This window comes from Bos indicus, chromosome X, assembly GCF_029378745.1.
Source record: "Bos indicus isolate NIAB-ARS_2022 breed Sahiwal x Tharparkar chromosome X, NIAB-ARS_B.indTharparkar_mat_pri_1.0, whole genome shotgun sequence".
NCBI lineage: Eukaryota > Metazoa > Chordata > Mammalia > Artiodactyla > Bovidae > Bos > Bos indicus.
The window spans coordinates 146,045,622-146,068,904 of NC_091789.1; the positions used below are offsets into that span (position 1 = coordinate 146,045,622).

At 43.9% G+C, this 23,283-nt stretch overlaps 1 protein-coding gene across 1 annotated transcript in view; it reads left to right on the forward strand.

The window, feature by feature from the left end:
* The window catches only part of ANOS1 (anosmin 1), a 210,854-nt gene that overhangs the window by 36,514 nt on the left and 151,057 nt on the right, over positions 1–23,283 (forward strand). The window contains exon 2 of the mRNA XM_070785126.1: positions 2,452–2,499. Coding sequence (XP_070641227.1) covers positions 2,452–2,499 — 48 coding nt within the window. The remainder of the gene's footprint in view (positions 1–2,451; positions 2,500–23,283) is intronic.

The following is a 23,283-nucleotide window of genomic DNA, read 5'->3' on the forward strand; positions in this document are numbered from 1 at the left end:
ATCCTCCGTCGCCCTTTACTCCTTCTGCCTTCAATCTTTCCCAGTATCAGGGTCTTTTCTAATGAGTCGGCTCTTTGCATCAAGTATCGGAGCTTCAGCTTCAGCATCAGTCCTTCCAGTGAATATTCACGATGGATTTCCTTTAGGATGGACTGGTTTGATCTCTTTGCTGTCCAAGGGACTCTCAAGAGCATAATGTAAAACAAGATGAAGCGAAATAATCCAGACACAGAAGACTACGTATGTGAAAGAATGTATGTTAGTGGTTGTCAGAGTCTGAAGAGAGGGACTGCAAAACGGACAGCTTTGTGTCAGAGGTGATGAAAAAGTCCAATAATGAGTGATGATGGTGGCACTGCCTTTCTACTAAAAACCACTGAATTATACAGTTTAAATGAGTGATTTTTGCATATGTGAAGTATAGATCAGTAAATTTGTAATACGAATATTTTTTAAAAGGTATATTATTGGTTCAGTGTTCTTTTGAGTGCAAACAAAGGTGATACTCTTCTATTCACTATGACATTCTTAAAATTACAAGTTTAGGCATTCAGCCATAGGTAATGGGCTACTTTAATCTTGTAGCCAACTTTGAACTTCAGAGAACAGGAAGTCAGAGCATCTTAATTACCAGGTGACCGTTTCCATTAGCTCTCCCAACCTATCCCAACCTAGCACAGTCTGATGTAAAGTATCATAATCCAACCAAAATTTTAGTCATGTATGAGGACAAGTTTCAAACAGAAATTCAGAATCCAGGGATAATAAATCATAGTCCTACAGAACTGTAATTCGGTAAGATACATGCAGCCCTATATTCGTGGTGTCACTATTTACAACAGCCAAGATATGGAAGCAGTGTAAATATCCGTCAACAGATGAGTAGGTAAAGAAACTTATATATACAATAAAATACTAGTCAGCCACAGAAAACAAAGAGATAATGCCATTGGCAGCAACATGGACGGATGCAGAGATTATCATACCAAGTGAAATAAGTCAGACAGAGAAAGATCAGTAGCATATGATGTCACTTACGTGTAGAATCTAAAATACGACCCAAGTGAACTTATCTATGAAGCGGAAAGAGACTCGTAGACATAGAGCACAGGCTGATGGTTGTCAAGGGGGTGGGGTGGTGGAGAGGGGTGAATTGGGAGTTTGGGGTTAGCAGGTGGAAACACACACATATATATAGAATGAATAGACAAGGTTCTACTTTAGAGTGGCAATGGAGAAGGCAATGGCACCCCAATCAGGTGCTCTTGCCTGGAAAATCCCATGGGTGGAGGAGCCTGGTGGGCTGCAGTCCGTGAGGTCTCTAAGAGTCGGACACGACTGAGCGACTTCACTTTCACTTTCACTGTAGAGTGCAGGGAACTGTACTCAATCAGCTCAGTTCAGTCGCTCAGTCGTGTCCGACTCTTTGCAACCCCATGGACTGCAGCACGCCAGGCCTCCCTGTCCATCACCAACTCCCAGAGTTTACTCAAACTCGTGTCCATTGAGTCGGTGATGCCATCCGACCATCTCATCCTCTGTTGTCCCCTTCTCCTCCTGCCTTCAATCTTTCCCAGCATCAGGGTCTTTTCAAAGGAGTCAGATTTTTGCATCAGGTGGCCAAAGGATTGGAGTTTCATCTTCAGCATCAGTCCTCATTCAGTCAATATCCTCTGATAAACCATAATGGAAAAGAATATGAAAAAATGTGTGTATATATATGTGTATATATATATGTTTGTGTGTATAACAAAGTCACTCAGTACAGCAGAAATTAACACATTACAAATCAGCTGTACTTCAATAAAATCAATTTGAATTTGAATAAATCCTAGTCCTGGCATTTGGTATGTTTGAGTGGTTTGTGCGTATCCCCTCACTTAGTTATACCACTGACCACATGCAAGAGCTAATGTCTTTATGTTTTACAGATGGATGAACTGAGGAACAGACATAGTAAGTCCCTTGTCCAGAGTCACACATGGAGAGAAGGGGGAAAGAGAGAGAGAGAGATAGATTGAGAGAGAGAGAGAGAGAGAGAGAGAGAGAGAGAATGTTTTTCCCATGGGATCTGACTTCCAGGCTCAAACTCTTTTTACTGATTAGTTGAAATTGAAAAGCCTCCAGTAAGACACCTCTGCGGGTCATTTTCCTGCTGGTCTGTATTTCATCACTCAGCACACCCCTGAGAGATGGCTCACACACTTTTCCTTCCCAAAACAGCTTGAAATTGTTCATTATTTTATAAGTATTTGTATCATGCAGTCAAGGGCAAAACACGATTTCCATTAGAAACCCACTTTTCTGTTTTAGAAAGAAAGATGTAGCAGGGTGGCAGGTTGGTCTTTCATTAGGGCGGATATTTTAAAATTATATTAATGCACACAGGTGTATGTAGTTTTCAAATAGAAAAGTATCTAATGAGTCAATGTTTCTTTTTTCGTTTTGCAGAACAATGGTTCCCTGGTTTGGTGCCAGAATCACAAGCAATGTTCAAAGGTATGTTCCCTACAACTGTATCAGTGTTTTTTTTTTTTAATTAATTTTGGAATAAGTGTAGAGTCACAGGAAGCCACAAAGGTAGTAAGAGAGAAATCACATGTACTGTTCACCCTCTTTCCACCAATGTTTATACCTTATATATTCATAGCACAGTATTACAAGCAGAAAATCATCATTGGTACAAGGGATGTATTAATATAGTTTTGTAAGGTTTTTATCACATGTATAGGTTCCGTTAATGTAGTCACTGCTTCAATCAAGATTATCAGTATTTCTATATATTACCTTATTTGTCTCTCCATTCTATAGTTATTTTAGTCAAAAATGTTTTTAAGAAGAAAACATCTTCTGATTCCACCAGAGGACTTAATGCATTCGACTTACAGCTAAGTTATTTTGTATGTGTTTACTTTGTGGGCAGGAACTGCTCATTAAGTAATTCGATTCTTTAAGCAGTCTCTTTTCTATTTCTGAGTATTTCTTATTGCACACCCATATTCTAAATTTCACATTATTCTCATTCATATGTTTGATGGCGTAAATTTCTCAGTCTCAAAACATCATAAGCTATAAGAATCTGTATGTGTGTATATATATGTAGTATACATGTAGGTATATGCTTCAGCTCTAGCCTGAAAGTTGGCTTTATATTCAGATAGTATAAGTGAACACAGTTGAAACCTGCTATACATCCTGGAGTGCTTTGCGATTGTAGTAGAGTTTGCTGAATTTTCTTTTGTGGGTGCTACTATTAGACTGAAAATTGAAGCATTCTTTTATTTTACAGTCAAAATTGTATAATCGTGTGAATGTGAAATAATTTGGTGAAAGCAAGCTTTGCTTATCTCTGACTCTCGAGATTCTGGGCTGAAATGGAATGTCTGGTTTATGATCCTTTTCCTTTTTATATAGTATCGTAAACATTGGCCGTCATAAGACATTTTCTGGTATTTGTTATATTAATTGTTCTTCAACTAGTGTTGAATTTGTTTATGTCGTCACTACAGAAAAAGATTGTGTGTGTGTGTATAAGAATATATGGCTACGTGACTAAATTTCATAAGTAGTTTTTTTTTTTCCAGTTTTGTTGGTTGGGTATTCAGTTCAGTTCAGTTGCTCAGTCGTGTCCGACTCTTTGCCACCCCATGGAGTGCAGCACACCAGGCCTCCCTGTCCATCACCAACTCATGGAGTTCAAACAAACTCATGTGCATTGAGTCGGTAATGCCATCCAACCATCTCATCCTCTGTTGTCCCCTTCTCCTCCTGCCCCCAGTCCCTCCCAGAATCAGGGTCTTTTCCAATGAGTCAACTCTTCACATCAGGTGGCCAAAGTATTGGAGTTTCAGCCTCAGCATCAGTCCTTCCAATGAACACCCAGGACTGGTCTCCTTTAGGATGGACTGATTGGATCTCCTTGCAGTCCAAGGGAATCTCAAGAGTCTTCTCCAACACCACAGTTCAAAAGCATCAATTCTTTGGCGTTCAGCTTTCTTCACAGTCCAACTCTCACGTCCGTACATGACCACTGGAAAAACCATAGCCTTGACTAGATGGACCTTTGTTGGCAAAGTATTATCTCTGCTTTTTAATATGCTATCTAGGTTGGCCATAACTTGCCTTCACATGATGGTAATTTTTTTGTATCTGTATTATTTATACTCAGCACCCCTTTTATCCTTACCCCATCAAGAAATTAATTTTTCTATACATTTGAAATTTGAATGGGAGAGATTCATTTGAACTGCTTCTAAAATACCCTAATTAAAGAGTATTGCAACTCTGGGGAATACAGATCGTTGAACCATATTTCATAATTGAATGATCAAGGCTGACATGAGAGACTGAATTTCACAAGAACAGAAATCAATTCCTTTTGCCTGAAAGCAAAAATGAATCAATAAGTCACGGCTAACTGCAACAGAATCTTTGGAATATATTACAAAGCTGACATAAATTTCAGGGCTGTCTTTAGTCTGAATCCGTGGGGATGAACCTTACATGTTAATCAAAGTTTATCTCCTTTGGATATTATCCTCACTGAGTACATTCGCAGATAATTTGCATTTCTTTTCAGACTTTGAAGCACTGTGTAAGCTTTTCCTCTTGATCTTCTGGGTAATGAAGTGAAGGGTAAGCGATGATAACTCCATTTTACACGTGGGGAAAATCAAGCACATACATATTGGATAATGGTCCTGAAATAACTCAGCAAATCGGGTGTGGTGGTTGTTCAGTCACTAAGTCGTGCCTGATTCTTTGTTATCCGACGGACGGTGGCCAGCCAGGATTCTCTGTCCGTTGGACTTCCGAGGCAAGCAAATCAATAGAGGCAACTCAAGTTGGGAATGCTGTCTCCATTGTGGTCTTGAATAAAGATCTACAACTTTAAAAACTGTTTTGAACAAATATTGGGACAGAAGAGTTAAAAAAAAAACCCCACCAAGTCAAAAAGTTATGCAGATGAGATAACTGAATGTATGTTAAAAGATAGAGTTTACATAATATTTCATAGAAAGTTGTTGTTCAGTGGCTAAGTTGTGTCCGACTCTGCGACCCCATGGACTACAGCACACCAGGTTTCCCTGTCCTTCACTATCTCCCCAACTTTACTCAAACTCATGTCCATTGAGTCAGTGATGCCATCCAACCATCTCATCCTCTGTTGTCCCCTTCTTCCTGCCCTCAATCTTTGCCAGCATCAGAGTCATTTCAAATGAGTCAGCTCTTTGCATCAGGTGGCCAAAGTATTAGAGTTTCAGCTTCAACATCAGTCCTTTCAATGAATACCCAAGACTGATCTCCTTTAGGATGGACTGGTTGGATCTCCTTGCAGTCCAAGGGACCCTCAAGAGTCTTCTCCAGCACCACAGTTCAAAACCATCAATTCTTTGGTGCTCAGACTTCTTTATGGTCCAACTCTCGCATCCACAGATGACTACTGGAAACACCATAGCTTTGTCTATACAGACCTTTGTTGGCAAAGGGACGTCTCTACTTTTTATAGAAAGTACACAGTTTCTAATTAGTTCTGGTTGCATCTGCAAAGTTGGTCACCGTCAGGATCTTTCCAGAACATGGGTTCTTCCTCCCATCCAGTTGCCAGCCTTGTCCAGTCTGCCAGCATCTCTCATCTGGACCAGTCCACGAGCATGCTCTCTGGGCTCCCAGATTCTCCTGTGTGCATGCGGGTGCTGGAAAGACCCTTTCCACGTGTAATCTGAATCATGCTGCCATTTGCCTCACGCCCTTTAATATCTAAGCATCTCCTTCAGTGTAAACACCTTCTCATCTGCCTGTGGTCTCTCTCCTCTTCCTCCTGTGTTCAACACCCTTCAATGAGTCTTTTCCTTCCTCCCAGACATCTCCCAATGACGCCCAGCTCACCACGCACCACCGCCCCCACCGCCACCCCTCATTCACATCTCAGCACAAATGCCGCCTCTTCAGCCTTGCCCTCCTGTATCACCTCCCACACCTTTACAGTGTCTTCGGCCATGTTACACCCTTGCCATTTTATATACCTATTTCTTTATCTCTGTGATTCTGTCTCCTTCACCAGAAAATAAGCTTCAGGCAGCCATTGATTGTGTCCCGCTTTGTTCATTGTGATATCTTGAAGCCTAGAACCGTGTTTGGGTACAGAGTTGTTGCTTACCGAGCATTTGTGTTTTGGGTGTTTTTTTTTTCAACTTTTTATTTGGTATTGGGGTATAGCTGATTAATGACAAACAATGTTGTAATAGTCTCAGGTGAACAGTGAAGGTCTCAGCCATACATATACATGCATCCATTCTCCTGCAAACTGCCCTCCCACCCAGGCTGCCACATGACATTGAGCAGAGCTCCCTGTCCTGTCCAGCAGGTCCTTGCTGGTTCTCCATGTTAGATACAGCAGTGTGTGCATGTCCATCCCAAGTTCCCTAACTATCCCTTCCCCCATCCTTCCCCCTGGGAACCATAAGGTTATTAGAGAGTATTGAGCAGAGTTCCCTGTGCTGTCCAGCTGGTTCTCCATGTTACATACAGCAGTGTGTCCATGTCCATCCCAAACTCCCTGACTATCCCTTCCCCCATCCTTCCCCCCGGTGACCATAAGCTTATTACAGAGGATTGAGTAGAGTTCCCTGTGCTATACATTAGTTCCTTGCTGGTGATCCATTTTAAATATAACAGAGTACATGTCTATCCCAAACTCACTGGTTATTGTCTCCCTGGCAACTGTAAGTGTGTTTTCTAGGTCTGTTGGTCTCTTTCTGTTTTGTAAGTCGTTCGTGTGTATCATGTCTTTGTAGATTCCACATATCAGGTAGGTCATACTGCATTTCCCCCTCTCCATCTGACTTGGGTTCACTTAGCGTGACAATCTCTAGGCCCATAGATGTTGGTGCAGATGGCGTGATTTAATTCTTTGTAACGGCGAGTAATACCCCGTTGTATATATGCACCACAGTTGCTACAGCCTTTCTTCTGTTGGTGAACGTGTGAGCTGTTTCCATGTCTTTGCTGTTGTGGACAGTGCTGCAGTGAATACTGGGGTGCATGTATCCTCCTGGGTCAGGTTTTTCTCTGGATGTGTGCCCAGGAGTGGGATTTCAGGGTCATGTGCGTATGCTCAGTTGCTTCAGTCGTGTCTCACTCTTTGCAACTCCGTGGACTGTAGCCCACCAGGCTCCTCCGTCCATGGCATTTTCCAGGCAGGAATACTGGAGTGGGGTGCCATTTCATTCTCCAAGGGGGCAGGGCCATAGCTCTATTTTTCGTTTTTTAAGGACCCTCCATACTGTTCTCCATAGTGGCTGTACCAATTTACATCCTCACCAACAGTGCAGGAGGGTTCCCTTCTCCCTACACCTTCTTCATCCTTTATTGTTTGTGGATATTTTTTATGATAGCCATTCTGGCTGGTGGTCATTAAGTATTTGTGAATTATCCATGAATGAAATGTATACATTACATTTTCTTCCTCCTCCAAAGTACATTCTTACTGTACTACCTTCAGGGAAAAAATAAGTTATACAATCCATTTTGTATCTGAGTAATGCAGCGTGATCATTTATTCAGTTGAGTCCAGTTGCTCAGTCTTGTCTGACTCTTTGTGACCTCGTGAATTGCAGCACACCAGGCTTCCCTGTCCATCACCAACTCCTGGAGCTTGCTTAGACTCATGTCCATCGAGTCAGTGGTGCCATCTAACCATCACATCCCCTGTTGTCCCCTTCTCCTCCTGCCTTCAGTCTTTCCCAGCATCAGAGTCTTTCCCAATAAGTCAGCTCTTTGCATCAGGTGGCCAAAGTATTGGAGTTTCAGCTTCAGCATCAGCCCTTCCAATGAATATTCAGGACTGATCTCCTTTAGGATTGACTGGTTGGATCTCCCTGCAGTCCAAGGGACTCTCAAGAGTCTTCTGCAACATCACAGTTCAAAAGCATCAATTCTTCGGCGCTCAGCTTTCTTTATGGTCCAACTCTCACATCCATACATGACTACTAGAAAAACCTTAGCTTTGACTGTATGGACCTTTGTCAGTAATGTCTCTGCCTTTTTTTTTTTTTTTTTTAATATGCTGTCTAGGTTTGTCATAGCTTTTCTTCAAAAGAGCAAGTGTCTTCTAATTTCATGGCTGCAGTCACCATCTGCAGTGACTTTGGAGCCCAAGGAAAAGTCTGCCGTGGTTTCTATTGTTTCCCCATCTATTTGCCATGAAGTGATGGGACCGGATGCCATGATCTTAGTTTTCTGAACGTTGAGCTTTAAGCCAACTTTTTCACTCTCCTCTTTGACTTTGTTCAAGAGGCTCTTTAGTTCCTCTTCACCTTCTGCCATAAGGGTGGTGTCATCTGCATATCTGAGGTTATTGATATTTCTCTTTCTCTCTGCAGTCATGATTCCAGCTTGTGCTTCATCCACCCCGACATTTTGCTTGATGTACTCTACCTGTAAGTTAAATAAGCAGGGTGACATTATACAGCCTTGAAGTATTCTTTTCCCAATTTGGAACGAGTCCATTGTTCCATGTCTGCTTCTAACTTGCTTCTTGACCTCCAGATTTCTCAGGAGGCAGGTAATTAATTATTTCCTAATTAATAATAAATAAAGATCATTTATTATTAATTAGGAAAATTTTCCTCCTTTAATGAAGTCAGGGTTCATTAGCAGCTTTCAGCTCCTTCGTAATTTAGAACAGTGACTTAATGTCCAGCATAGCTTGAGGCCACTGGTTACCCAGCTAGAGCGATTTTGCTCCCCACGGGATGTTTGGCAATGCGGGGAGACATTTTTGGTGGTCACTATTGGTGGTGGGAAGCTACTGGCATCTGGTGGGTGGAGGTCAGGGGTGCTGACAATCGCAACACGCAGGACTCCCTCATGGTGAGGAGTTTCCTGACTTCAATCTCAATAGTGCCAAGAGAGGTTCAGAAGCCTTTGTCTGTCCATTTTGCAAGTTATAAAAAAGAATTAAGGGAGAAGGCAGGAGGAGAAGGGGACGACAGAGGACGAGATGGTTGGTTGGCATCACCGACTAAATGGACATGAATTTGAGCAAGCTTTGGGAGATGGTGACGGACAGGGAAGCCTGGTGTGCTGCAGTCCATGGGGTCCCCAAGAGTCGGACATGACTGAGCAACTGAACAGCAACAAAAAGAATTGAAGAACACAGTTCTGTTCTCAGAAGTTTTACTTTATAACTTGAAGGGAGATAAACACATGATTTACTGACCATGTGGTATGCGCCTAGCACCTTTTCAGAGGCCCATTATAATGTTAGGAATTCTGATTCTCACCATATACAGTTTCTGTAGAAGGTCTAATAGTAAATATTTTCATCTTTGTAGTCCTTCAGATCTCGGTGGCAACTACTCTTGTGGCCACTGTAGCCTGAAAAAAAGTGATAGATAGGAGATAAACAAAGGTAAGTGGCTGTTTTCCAATGAAACGTTATGTGCAGACACGGAAATTGGAATTTATATAACTTCCATATCATGAAATTTTGTTTTCGCCAGCCACATTTAAAAAAGTAAGAACAATTCTGTGCTCGCCAGCTGTACAAAAACAGGTGCTGAGCTGGCTTTGCCCATTTGCTGTAGTTTGCCACCGTCTCTTGTCTGCCAAGGCATTCCCATGAGCAAAAGCAAGCAGAAACAAAACAGTAAAGTAGTATTTTTCTCTCAATACAAAGACGTATCTTGATGTATTGAAACTAATAAATGGACCGTTTTTAACACCATGGGTGGAAGATTGTTGATCAGCTTTTGAGGATTCGTTGACTGAATGAATGGTAAATAATAAGAAAGGAAAGTGAAAGTGAAGTCGCTCAGTCGTATCCAGCTCTTTGCGACTCCATGGACTGTAGCCCACCAGGCTCCTCCGTCGATGGCATTTTCCAGGCAAGAATACTGGAGTGGGGGTGCCATTTTCTTCTCTGGGGGATCTTCCCGACCCAGGGATTGAACCCGGGTCTCCCACATTGCAGGCAGATGCTTTACCGTCCGAGTCACAAGGAAGCCCAAACAATAGGAAGAAAATATTAACTCACAATTACTTTTTGAACGTTGAGTGATTATTAGAGCCAGCAAGAGCTGTGCATGTGTGCTAAATCACTAAGTTATGTCCGACTCTTGAAACCCCATGGACTGTAGTCTGCCAGGCTCCTTTATCCATGGGATTCTCTAGGCAGGCATATGGGAGTGGGTGGCCATGGCCTTCTCTAGGGGATCTTCCCCACCCAGAGGTCAAACCCATGTCTCTTACATCTCCTGAATTGGCAAGCGGGTTCTTTACCACTAGCACCACCTGGGAATCCCAGTAAGACTTGTTCAGTCGTTCAGTGTCCAGCTCTTTGTGACCCCATGGACTGCAGCACGCCAGGCTTCCCTGTCCTTCACGGTCTCCCAGAGTTTGCTCAAACTCATGTCCATTGAGTCGGTGATGCCATCCAACCATCTCATCCTCTGCCACAAGTAAGACTTGTGGAGGACTTCAGAATGGGCAAAATGAAAGGTGGCTGGATGCTCTCCACCTTGCATCTTGTGGCTTATCTACATTGTTCATATCTTTGAGCTGTTTTCTTCCTTTGCAAATGGTAGGAGGCTGATAAGAATGCAGATGACTCTGGTCCGTGGAAATGCAAATGGTTGTGTGCAGGGGACTGCAACTGAAGCTTCCCCATCAACAGAGCATTTTGTGTGTATTTGTAAATCCAGTCAAGCGATCCTTTTTGTGTGTCCGTATGTTTGTATTCCTTGGATTTCTCCTTTGAACCAAATGTAAGATATCCCTGGTCCTGGTAGTGTTTCATGAGTTCAATATTTGACACTTGTTCATTTTATGTTTGCACGACAGTCATGCATTTGTAAGATAAGTATGCTCTGACCTTATGGTCTGTTAGCTTTCTGAACCTTTCGCCTAAGACTGGCACTCTTGGTGACAGCCACCCATCTGGGGTGCATGCGTGCTCATCCTTCTCCTTCTGGATGTTGTAACTCTCTTGGTTGACTTTTGTTTCCCATTTGGTTGTGAGGATTTGAGTTGAAAAGCAGTAATTCAGAGCTCAATCTTGGTGTGGTGGCTTGTTACTTTGATCTCAGTGGGAGTTCTGTTCTTATAAGGGCCATAACTCCAGATGCTTAGTGATTTTCCAGGCGTATTCTGAAGCCAAATTTGGAGGTGAGGAAGATTGGTTTTGCTTGTATGAACATCTGGACGGCTTCATTTGGCATCTGTGAAATTTATTGGATAAAGGTCAAACCCCAGAAACATAACTGAATGTGACTGTTGGAGGCTTTTGTTTTGTGTTAAATGCTTTCCATGATTTATGTGGTAATGACTGTAAGTCCATAGAGCCCCAGGAAAATACATCCTAAGGAGGAAAATGAAAACTCAGGCACCCATGGAAATGTGCTATGTCCAAATAGCCAAAAAACCAAAGTTGAACAGTTTATCTTTTACAGTGCTGTAATATGCAACAGTTTGAAATTCCAGTTGTTCCTTATACTTTAAAACACTTAAAACCTATGGTAATACTTACCGATATTCATGCAGTTTTCCCTGACTTTGTATAAATATCCATTTCAGGGACAAAGTTGATGTATATTGAGCATCTCTTGTCCAACGTATTGATGTCTTTTGGGAGTTTACAAAGTATTTCATTAAGCTTCCTGGTGGCTCAGAGGTTAAAGTGTCTGCCTCCAATGTGGGAGACCTGGGTTCGATCCCTGGGTCGGGAAGATCCCCTGGAGAAGGAAGTGGCAACCCACTCCAGTATTCTTGCTTGGAGAATCCCATGGACGGAGCAGCCTGGTAGGCTACAGTCCATAGCGTCGCAAAGAGTTGGACACGACTGAGCGACTTCACTTTCTTTCATAAGTACAGTCTCCAGTAATGTGTCAAGAGAAGTTGTAGGTTTATGCTGCTGCAAGAGTAGAAAACTTCTCGAGTGTTGTAATTAATTCCCTTTATTTTTAATATTAGTGTTATTATTTTCATAAGTAATGATCATGGCATTGTTCTTCACTTGCTAAGTCGTGCCTGACCCTTTGCAACCCCACGGACATGATAGGTTTCCCTGTCCTTTCCGATCTCCCTGAGTTTGCTTAAACTCATGTTCACTGAGTCAATGATGCCATCCAACCATCTTGTCCTCTGCCACCCCCTTGATTATAACTTCATTTTTAAGTAAATGGGATGTGATAATTTAGGAAGAGAGATATTCTATTTCTTTAAACCAGTGGTGGAATTAAAATGTGTATGGAACACATAGGAAAAGAAATCGTGAGGTGTGTTAAAGTTTGGCTACTGTTCTTTTGAAAAATCGGTCAGTAATGCAATATTGTGCCAGCATGATGAATAAAACCTGTTGAATGCACATTTTTCAGACTCTGCTATAACACCATGACAGTAAATGGCATAATCTCGAGGACGCCAAAGACCGCTGAGTGCTCGCCAAGCGATGAAGTCTCTCCTCTGGGAGACCTGAGCTCTTAGAGTTCCTGGTCTCCGTGCAGTTGCAAATCACACAGTCAGCAAGTCTGAGTTAGGGTTCCACGTGCCAGCATAGTCTCCAGTCCTCCATCCAGTATCGCTGTAGGGAAACATGCAAGTCGATATGATCTCTGACTTAAAGGTAGAAGTGGAGAAAAGAGAAAGAACGAAGTGGGAGAATGTGGAGCCCATGAAAACAAAAACAAGTTACAGATGGTTGTTTGTTGTTCAGTTGCAAAGTCGTGTCCAACTCTTTGCGACCACATGGACTGCAGCACACCAGGCTTCCCTGTCCTTCAGTGTGTCCTGGAATTTGCTCACACGCATGTCCGTTGAGTCAGTGATGCCATCCAACCACCTCATCCTCTGTCGCCCCCTTCTACTGCCCTCGATCTTCCCCAGCATCAAGGGTCTTTTTTCCCTGAGTGGTCTCTTTGCGTCAGGTTGAGGCAGATGGTGCAGGTAAATAAATACCTAGTTTCCGAGCTTCGTGTCTGAAGTGGTAAGTGCTGAAGGCTCTTAGCAGGGTCGCTGCCCGGCCGGGCAGGTGGATTGGTGAGTTAATGGTTTTAACAACGAGATATCTGAGGCACCCTTCCATCTGACTCAGCCTCCTGGAACGCAGGTTCACAGCTCTAATTGGAGCCTCTAGCGTGGAAGGCAGGCTATAGCAGTGTTGTTGATTTGCTTTGCCTCACACCGTCATTCTTATGGTAAGTGTTTTCCGCCCTCACGCTGGGAACTTTTATCAAACATATTAGTGTGCTTTGGGGCATCATTAGCCAGCCGTAGCTGGAACATTCTGAGGGTTTTTTAGCCTAGAAACTAGCCTGTGTGCTGCAGTAACTTGCAACACTTGGCCAGTAGCACAATCAATATTTAAGGAAAAGAACAGGTTCTTATTTGGATTCAAGTCCAGCATGTGGCACGAGAATAGCCCAATGTGTTTCTGATTGTTCCCTATCAGTTTTTATGGGGATGAAAGAATGTCCACCTGCCGTAAACTTCAAAGAAAAGACATGGGGAAGGGAAAAAGCACCTCCGTGTGACTCGTAATCCCCACCCCTTCCGCATCTCTTCCTCGATTTCTCCTCCCATCTCACGGAAGGAGACACAACCGAAATCTCTTACTTGGCCCATGACTGAGGAAGAGTTCCTGAAAGCTGACTTGGGAAAGGGATTGTCCATGGACCGTATGAAAAGCATCTCCGTCAGCATGCATTGCATGGTCATGACGGTCTACCAGATGTTCTGAAGGTGTAATGTATTCCATCAGAGGTTAGATCGCATCACCAACTCAACGGACATGAATTTGAGCCCAACTCTGGGAGGCAGTGGGGGACAGAGGAGCCTGGTATGCTGCATTCCACGGGGCCGCAAAGAGTCGGACAGGACGTAGGGACTCAACAACAGGGTTTGATTTAGCCAGAAAGTGGAATTCACCCAACCAGGGGACCAGAGATTGACCCTGTGCCCCTTGCAGTGAAAGCACGGAGCGGTAACCTGGGGCCATGAAGGAAGTTCAGGGAAATTTTTTTTTTTTACTTTTTGTTTTGTTTTGGTGTATGCTGCTTAGTCGATTCAGTCGTGTCCGACTCTGTGCAACCCCTTAAATGGCAGCCCACCAGGCTCCCGCGTCCCTGGGATTCTCCAGGCAAGAACACTGGAGTGGGTTGCCATTGCCTTCTCCAATGCATGAAAGTGAAAAGTGAAAGGGAAGTCGCTCAGTCGTGTCCAACTCCTAGCGACCCCATGGACTGCAGCCCACCAGGCTCCTCCGTCCATGGGATTTTCCAGGCAAGAGTACTGGAGTGGGGTGCCATTGCCTTCTCCGGTTTTGGTGTATAGCCGATTAATAATCTTGTGACAGTTTCGGGTGAACAGTGAAGGGACTCAGCCATACATACACATGTATCCATTATTCCCCAAATTCTCCTCCCATCCAGGCTGCCACACTGAGCAGAGTTCCCTGTGCTGGATAGTAGTTGCTTGGTGTTACCAGTTTTAAATATAGCATGTCCATCCCGCACGTCCATACATGTCCATCTCAAACTCCTTCTCTTCCCCCTGACAACCATAAGTTCATTCTCTAAGTCTGTGAGTCGCTTTCTGTTTTGTAAGTAGGTTCATTTGTATAATTTCTTTATAGATTCTACATATCAGGGATGTCATAGCGTATAGGGAAATGTTTTTAATGACTGGGTGCGGGAGAGGGGTTGCAGGTGTGTGATCAGCTTATGGACATTATTCTGCTTGGTTGGTGGTGAGGTACCCAAGTGGTATTTTCGGAATCAACCTGATCAGACTTCTGGTTCTATTGGGTCTGGAATGCTTGTGGTCAACATGAAATAAACTTCCTTCACACGGTGGGGTTTCGGTATCCACAGAACGGCTCAAGGACACAGCTCAGAATGTTATCTGTAGCCCCTAGGGAGGAAACAGCCATCCTTGATTTTGTTTAATGGGTAAACTGTTATTATTTTGTCTTCCTTGACTGTTTTCCCGTCTTTTTGCATTCTCTCCCTTTTCAGATTAACTTTGCTTGTTGGATCTCAGGGAAAGCCTATGAGGCTAAAGTTTTCGAAGAATCAGGAGGAAGTCAGAGGACTTGGGGGAGGTCTATCTTGGGAAAGTCCCATAAGGCTCTGCTTGATTCCAATATGAACTGTGTATGTGTGTTTAATGGTAAGCTGGGCACTTGTTCTAAACTCTCTTTCAGCCTAAAATTACTGCAGCCATGGGTAGGATGTCCCATTGAGCTTGTACCTTTTTGGTTTCTTCCATATTGTAAGAGAAAGTACTATTTCCTAAGAAGGATCTTGACCAAGTACTTCCTTCACCTTCTTTGATGTATGTGTAGGCAGAGTTAGGGTGACATTCTTATCCGAACAATCATCCTCGTTAGGATATGTAATTTTTGCTGTGGGTATCAGAGCTAACAGCACCTCTGCTGCCTGTGAAATGACAGTGATAATCCACACGCCACTGCTTTGCTGGTACATGCCAAGGCTAGCTCAAACCTTTTGTATCCTTGCAGTACAGAAAGTCACCCAGAGCACCAACATTTGTACGTGCCTCATGGATAGCTCAGTTGATAAAGAATCTGCCTGCAGTGCAGGAGATCCTGGTTCGATCCCTGGGTTGGGAAGATCTCCTGGAGAAAGGAAAGGCTACCCACTCCAGTCTTCTGGCCTGGAGAATGCCATGGACTGTATAGTCCGTGGGGTCGCAAAGAGTCAAACACAACTGAACGACTTTCACTTCCATGTATATAGAGTTTCCAGATGCTGTACCATCCATGCCTTGATTACAGGACTCAACTATGTCCCTTCACTATCTCGAAATTGTCCTTTAATGAATGACATTTACTGAACCCCATGTTGCTGCAATGCAAGGCATGTAGTATTCTCAGAGAGTGTCTGAGAAACTCAGTCGTTGGGGAACACTCTGAGGAACTTGCCGAGGACATCAGTCTGTTATTCCGTGCCGTTTTTAGGAGAAAACTTGGGAGGGCATTCATCGTATTCACCTTGTTGTGTGCTTAGTCACTCAATTGTGTCCGAATCTTTGCAACCCCGTGGACTGTAGCCCGCCAGCCTCCTCTGTCCATGGGGTTCTCCAGGAAAGAATACTGGAATGGATTGCCATGCCTTCTTCAGGCATGCTCATCTAATCAACAGGAATTATTCTTCCCCTACAAACTGGTATTGGAGAAGGAAATGGCAACCCATTCCAGTGTTCTTGCCTGGAGAATCCCAGGGACGGGGGACCTGGTGGGCTGCCATCTATGGGGTCGCATAGAGTAGGAAACGACTGAAGCGACTTAGCAGCAGCAGCAGCAGAAACTGGTATATATTTTAGCCCTTGGACACTGTATTTTTCCTTTAGAGTTGGCTGTTGGAAGGCTCAGCGGTAAATAAAATCACTTACTTTAGCAAGGTTACTGAAATTTATCTCATGTATTTTGGGAACTAGCTTTATCACTGATCCAGTTTTTATTGTCCAGTTTTTATCTGTTTTTCTGGCTATATCCGATGGAACTTTGAAAACTGTCTCGAATGCTATTAAGAGTGAGAAAGGGAACAGATAAATCTGTAAATCGTAAAAGAATAACTCGAGAAATCCCACATTGTGGCTGAAACTTGCCCCCGTGCGTTGCTTGGTTTCCTGAACCATTCTGCCTACAATTTCATGGTTAACTGACGTGAGATGACAAGACATCTATATTCCTACCAGACCCCCTCTCAGCCGGGTGGTGACGACCAGGGCTTCATTCCCTGCAAAGGAGCGAAGGTGGCCACTTGTCAGCTCGGCAATGGCTGTAACTGGGCCAGAGAAAGGGGAGAATTCAGTCTGTGAAACCAGGGGGCTGCGGCAGGGATGTGTCCTGAGTCAGGGGGGTGGGGGGTGGAATGAGGTACGTGGAACAAAGGTGAAAAGCTTTTGTGTGTCAGCGCCTTTTGGAGCCAAAGGGGCCTGGCCCTGTCTTCACAGCTTTCAAGTCATAAATAGCAGAGGTCAAAGAATAGTCTTTAAAACCACACAATAAAGAAAGGACTTCTCTCAACTGCATCCTTTCAGAGCGGAGTGACCAGTGTGGGTGAGTTCATTTTCCATTGGTGCGAGGGATGCACTGGCTTCAAGAGTGCACTTTGTAAGGATGGCCTGCCTTCTCTCTCCCCTCCTTCCTTGCCTCCTTCCGTTCTCCTGTTTCTTTCTTTTTTTTCTCTCTCTCTGCCTCTCTCTTTCTCTTCTTTCTTTTTCCTTTCCTTCCTTCCTTCTTTCTATTACAGTCCCAAATGTCTGTGGACCTCAAAGACAAACCTTCCCAATCTGCCTTAGCTTATGGGAAGTCCCTCTTGAAAATTTTTGGCATAGAGACACAGGTGTGGATGAACTGGATTAATCACCTTCTTTAGCTAAATGGAAAACCCCACAACCCGGATGCACTTTTCGTTACACCAGTGGCTCCGTTCCTGCTAACGTCTCTTCGCGTTGGAAGACAGGTTGTGGGTAAGGCCGAGCTGAGAAGGAGAAGTGGGATCATAAGCCACTGCCTTATTAAACCGCGTGCATTTGAATTCACTACAGGGGACTGATTCTTTGTCAGATTCCATGTCGGGAATGCTGTTTATGATGAGAGCCGTGGAGGCTCCTGGGCCTTGCACTGTGCAGGCAAAGGTCACTTTGAGGGTTCGGCTGCCTGCAGGTGGGGCTGGCCCAGCCTTTCGCAGACTCTTCTCCCGTGCCTCGATGGCAGCATTGTAGCGAGGGGCCGGGGAAGCCGAGCCGTTCTTCCTCAGGACGCGACCGGACGGACATGGCACCTCTTCTGGCCTCCTCCTGCTAAAGACGGTGGGACTCTGGAGGGCGGTGCACCGCCCCCTACCCTCACCCCACCCCGGTTCTCACAGCTGAAAGGTTGAACTTGGGCGGTTGCAGATGAATGAGCCCCCTTTCCCAGGAGAAAGTGCACAATGGCCCCGGGACTATTAAGCTGTGAAGATTCATGCTCTGGCGTTTGGGGAGTGTGTGTTCAGCATCTTTTCCTTGGGGGAGGGAGGGAGGCGGGGAGCCGGGTACGTTTTGGCTTTTTATGCATTTCACTGTATGCATGTTTTCTCTTTTTGTATGAAGAAATAATGCCTTCACTAAGGCTCACCCTCCCCTCCTCCTAAATCCTTCCACACAAAAAAAGATACTTATTAAGGCTGCCATTCTGAAGAACTAAATGCTTCTTTAACTTTGCTTTATCTGCTTCAATGAGCACAGTGTACGGAGCCTGGGGAATGCACATTACGGCCGCGAGCCGCCCTCCCCATTCTCTCGGGCTCTTTGGGCACAGAAGTAATCCCTTCCTAGAAGCCTTTGAGAAAGCAACTCAGCTATGCAGGTTAATCAACTGTAAATCTCGGCCATCCCCAACCTACTGCGTGGAGCTACATCGAAAAGTGTCCTGTTCCCCAGGAAAGCCTGTTGCTTTAAAGACAGACACTAATTTCAAGACCCCAGGGCAGGTTTGCCACCAACACATCGGTTTGCTGTATTTTAAGGGTCTGGGATGCAGCTCCGTCCTGCACCCATTCTCTGCTTTTATGCTTGGCATCCCACGTATGTTTATTTCGTCTCTTTGTCACTTGGAGACAAAAAGACAATGAAACGCCTTACAACTTTTGTTTTCCGACTGGTAATGGAGAATATTATTAGGAGACGTGAACTCTGGTGGAATGTTGAATTATGCACACTCGGAGGCTCTTCTCTTTGACTTCTAAATCATTTTCTGTTCACTCCTGGGACAGAGTTTGGGAGGAAAAAAAATAACCTAGGTCGGGTGAGTCCCATCTCCAGCCCTCTGTGAGCCACTGTGCAGAAAGCTTGTACGTTATTACATTAGCTGCCATCTGTTGAGAGGTTGTGTTTTGCTCAGGAGGAAGTCAAGGCTAGGCGGCCTGCATTCTCCTTTCACTTGTAAGAGTGCATCAAGAATGCCTTTATAGTAGTATAAATCAAGCCTTAAGATCCTTAATGTATGGAGTTGAAGGCTCTTTCTGAATCCCTAGCGTCTAATGGAAATGGGACAGTGGTACTTGCCCTCTGATATTTGGAAGGAAGAATGAGAATGTCATTTTTGGTCAATGAAATGTCCTTTCTTTACCTGCCTCATTCTTTCTGATATTGCTCTGTCCATATGTGCATAAACCACCACCATATTCTTACCGAGTCCAAATTTGCTCTGCTGAGTGCATGACAGGCCAGTAAGTTGGGAGACGAGGTGATGCAGCAAGGAATAATGACTTTATTGGGAGAGCCAGCAGACTGAGAAGATGGCAGACTGATGTCTCAAAATAACTGTCTTACTGGAGTCTGGATGCCAGGTTCTTTTATAGAACACACAGAGACAGGAGATTAGGAAGTAAAGTTTAAAAGGCCATTGATCTTGCAAATATCTCCTGGAATGGCCAGCCTTGGGGACAGTTGGGAAGGGGAATGTGTTAACTTTCAGGCAGAGGGCAGGGTTCCCCGAGGCAGGCCTTTATGTACAGAGGTACCCTTTTAGTAAAAGCACTGGGAAGCAAAGGCTAACGTAAACAGGTTCTTCCCTGAAACAGTATTTCTATCCTGAGGTGTGGATTCGACTCATATCAATCCGTTCTGATTTATGGTTCTTTAAAAGCCCTTTAAGTCGCTGTGCCCTGAGTGAGACACGTTTCTTCTGCCCTGTGCATGAGAGGCTGTGAATGGCATGTGGCAAGTCTGGTCTTTGGGCCGTGGGCCTGAGGCTGTGATTTGTAAACTCTGTGACCTGGCCCAAGTTGCTTACTTGCCTTCCCCAAACCAAGTCCTCTCCCTGGAATCTCCATGTTAATGAAAAACATGAGCATTCATTCAATCATTCAGCCTAAAAACTCAAAATCCTCTTTAGGGCCACCCTCTCCTTTAACTTTTTACCCATCTTTCTGCAAAGCTCTTGAGATTCATGTCGAGCTAATTTGCCATCCTCTCTATTATTCACATATGAGTTGTCTCTGAAATACACTCGTCTCATGACTTGCATTTTCTCCCTAGTTCTATTTTTCATGGATCCCAACTTCTTAGAGCAGTGCTTCTCAAACATCAGCTTGCTCAAGTGTCTCCTGGGGAGCTTGCTCAGATACAGTTTCCTGGGCCCCACCTCCAAAGATGCTGATTCAGTAGGTCTGGGTAGGGTTTGAGATGCTGTATTTCTAAGAGACTTCCACTGGATTCTGGTGTTGCCAGTCCAGGGTAGCATCAAGTTTTTCACCATTAAGTTTGATGATAACTGTAGGTATTTTCTTAGATGCCTTGTGTGTGTGTGTGTGTGTGTGTGTGTGCTTAGTCATATCTGACTCTTTGCAACCCCATGGACTGTAGCCCACAAGGCTCCTCTGTCCATGGAATTTTCCAGGCAAGAGTACTGGAGTGGGTTCCCGTTTCTCACTCCAGCAGTTTTTCCTTACCCTGGGGTCAAATCCATGTCTTCTGCATTGGCAGGCAGGACCTGAGAAACCATTTTTGTAGATAGTCTTTATCAAGTTGAGAAAGTTCACCTGTATTCCTAAATTACTGAAAGTCTTTATGGTGAATGAGTGTCAGATTTTGTTCAATGATTTTTCTGCATTTATTAATATAATTCTGTTTTTCATTGTTAGGCTGTTGATATTATGAAGTAACGTATTTCCAACTCTTTGTGACCCCATGGACTACACAGTCCATGGAATTCTCCAGGCCAGAATACTGCAGTGGGTAGCCTTTCCCTTGTCCAGGAGATCTTCTTAACCCAGGAATCAACCAGGTCTCCTGCATTGCAGGTGGATTCTTTACCAGCTGAGCCACAAGGGAAGCCCAAGAATACTGGAGTGGGTAACCTATCCCTTCTCCAGGAGATCTTCCCAACCCAGGAATCGAACCGGGGTCTTCTGCATGGCAGGTGGATTCTTTACCAACTGAGCTATCAGGGAAGCCCGATGAATTATATTAACTGATTTATTTGAGTGTTGAACCATCGTGACATTCAGTGCTGGGATAGATCCCAGTTGGTCAAATGTGAATTCCTTTCATACATTTTTTGATTTGGCTTGCTAATATTTTCTTGAGGATTTCTGTGTGTCTGTTAATGAGAGATGTTTTCTACAGCTTTCTGGTATTGTCTTTATCTGCTTTGGGTATTAGAGTAATGCTGGCCTCATAGAATGAATGAGGAAATATTCCCCCTGTTGTTATCCTCTGAAAGACACTGTAGACAATTAGTATGTTTAGCCGCTCAGTCGTGTCTGAATCTTTGCGACCCCGTGGACTGTAACCCGCCAGGCTCCTCTGTCCGTGGGATTCTCCAGGCAAGAATACTGGCGTAGGTTGCCATTTCCTTCTCCAAGAGAATTAGTATAATTCCTTCCTTAAATGTTTGGTAGAATTTACCAGTGAACCCATTTGGGTTTTGCTGCTTTTTATTAATTATTGACTCAATGTCTTAGCGTAGATACAGTTGTATTCAGGTCACCTCTTCTTGTGAGATTTGGCAGATGATACCTTTTAAGGAGTTGGTGGATTTCATCTAGGTCATTGAATGTGGGGGCATAGAGTTGTTCATAATATTCCTTTATTATACTCTGAATTTCCATGTGATCCATAGTGATGTCCCCACTTCCATTGCTAATAGTAGTAATTTGTGTCCTCTTTCTCCGTTAGCCTGACTAGAGTCCTAATGATATTATAGCTCTTTTGTGAAGCAATAGCTTTTGGTTTTGTTGATTTTCTTTATTGACTTCCTATATTAATTTCTTTCCTTTCTATTCTAATTCTTATTACTTCTTTTCATCTCCTCACTTTGGATTTAATTTATTCTTTCTGGTTTTCTGCATTGGAAACTTAGATTATTGATTTTAGATCTTTCTTCTTTTCTAATATAAGAATCAGTGCTGTATGTTTTTCTTTAAACACTGTTTCCACTATATGCCACAGATTGTGAAAAGTTGTGTTTTTTTTTTCCATTTAGTTTGAAATAATTTTGAATTCCTTTTGAGACTGCTTTGACCCATGTGTTATTTAGAAGTGTGTTTTTTCACTCTCCATATGTCTGTGGGTTTTCCAGTGATCTTTCTGTTACGAATTTCTAGTTTTCATTCCATTGTAATCTGGGAGCAGACGTTATAGGTTATCTGTCCTTTTAAATTTGTTACGGTGTGTTTTGTGGCCCAGAATGTGGCCTCTCTTGATGAAGATTCCATGTGAGCTTGAGAAAAATGTGTATTCCGCTGTTGTTGAATGACGAGTTCTATATATAATATCAATTATGTACTCTTGAGAGTCCCTTGGACTGCAAGGAGATCCAACCAGTCCATTCTGAAGGAGATCAGCCCTGGGATTTCTTTGGAAGGAATGATGCTAAAGCTGAAACTCCAGTACTTTGGCCACCTCATGTGAAGAGTTGACTCACTGGAAAAGACTCTGATGCTGGGAGGGATTGGGGGCAGGAGAGACGACAGAGGATGAGATGGCTGGATGGCATCACTGACTCGATGGACATGAGTCTGAGTGAACTCTGGGAGTTGGTGATGGACAGGGAGGCCTGGCGTGCTGCATTTCATGGGGTTGCAAAGAGTCGGACACGACTGAACGACTGATCTGATCTGATGTACATCTGACATCAATTATATGCAGTTGGGGCTTCCCTGGTGGCTCAGACAGTAAAAGAATCCGCCTGCTATGTGGGAGACTTGGGTTCGATCCCTGGGTTGGGAAGATCCCCTGGAGGGGGGCATGGCAACCAACTCCAGTATTCTTGCCTGGAGAATCTCACAGACAGAGGAGCTTGGTGGGCTGCAGTCCACGGGGTTGCAAAGAGTCGGACACGACTGAGTGACTTGGCATATATGCAGTTGAGTTCAGTTTTGTGTTCACTGATTTTCTGCCCACTGGATCTGTCTGTTGCTGAGAGGAGGGTGTTGACGTCTCCAGCTATGACAGGGAAGGCATCTATTAATATTTCTCCTTGTGGTTCTACTTGGTCTTGTCTCATGGAGTTTGTTAAGAACCGTTACATCTTCTTGGAGAATTGACCACTTTATCATTATGTAATGCTCTTTTTTTTTTTTTTTTTAATCTTTGATAACTTTCTTTACTTTGAAATCTTCTCTGAAATTAATATAGCCACTCATGGTTTGTTATAATTAGTGTTGCGGCTGCTGCTGCTGCTAAGTCGCTTCAGTCGTGTCCGACTCTGTGTGACCCCATAGACAGCAGCCCACCAGGCTCCCTCATCCCTGGGATTCTCCAGGCAAG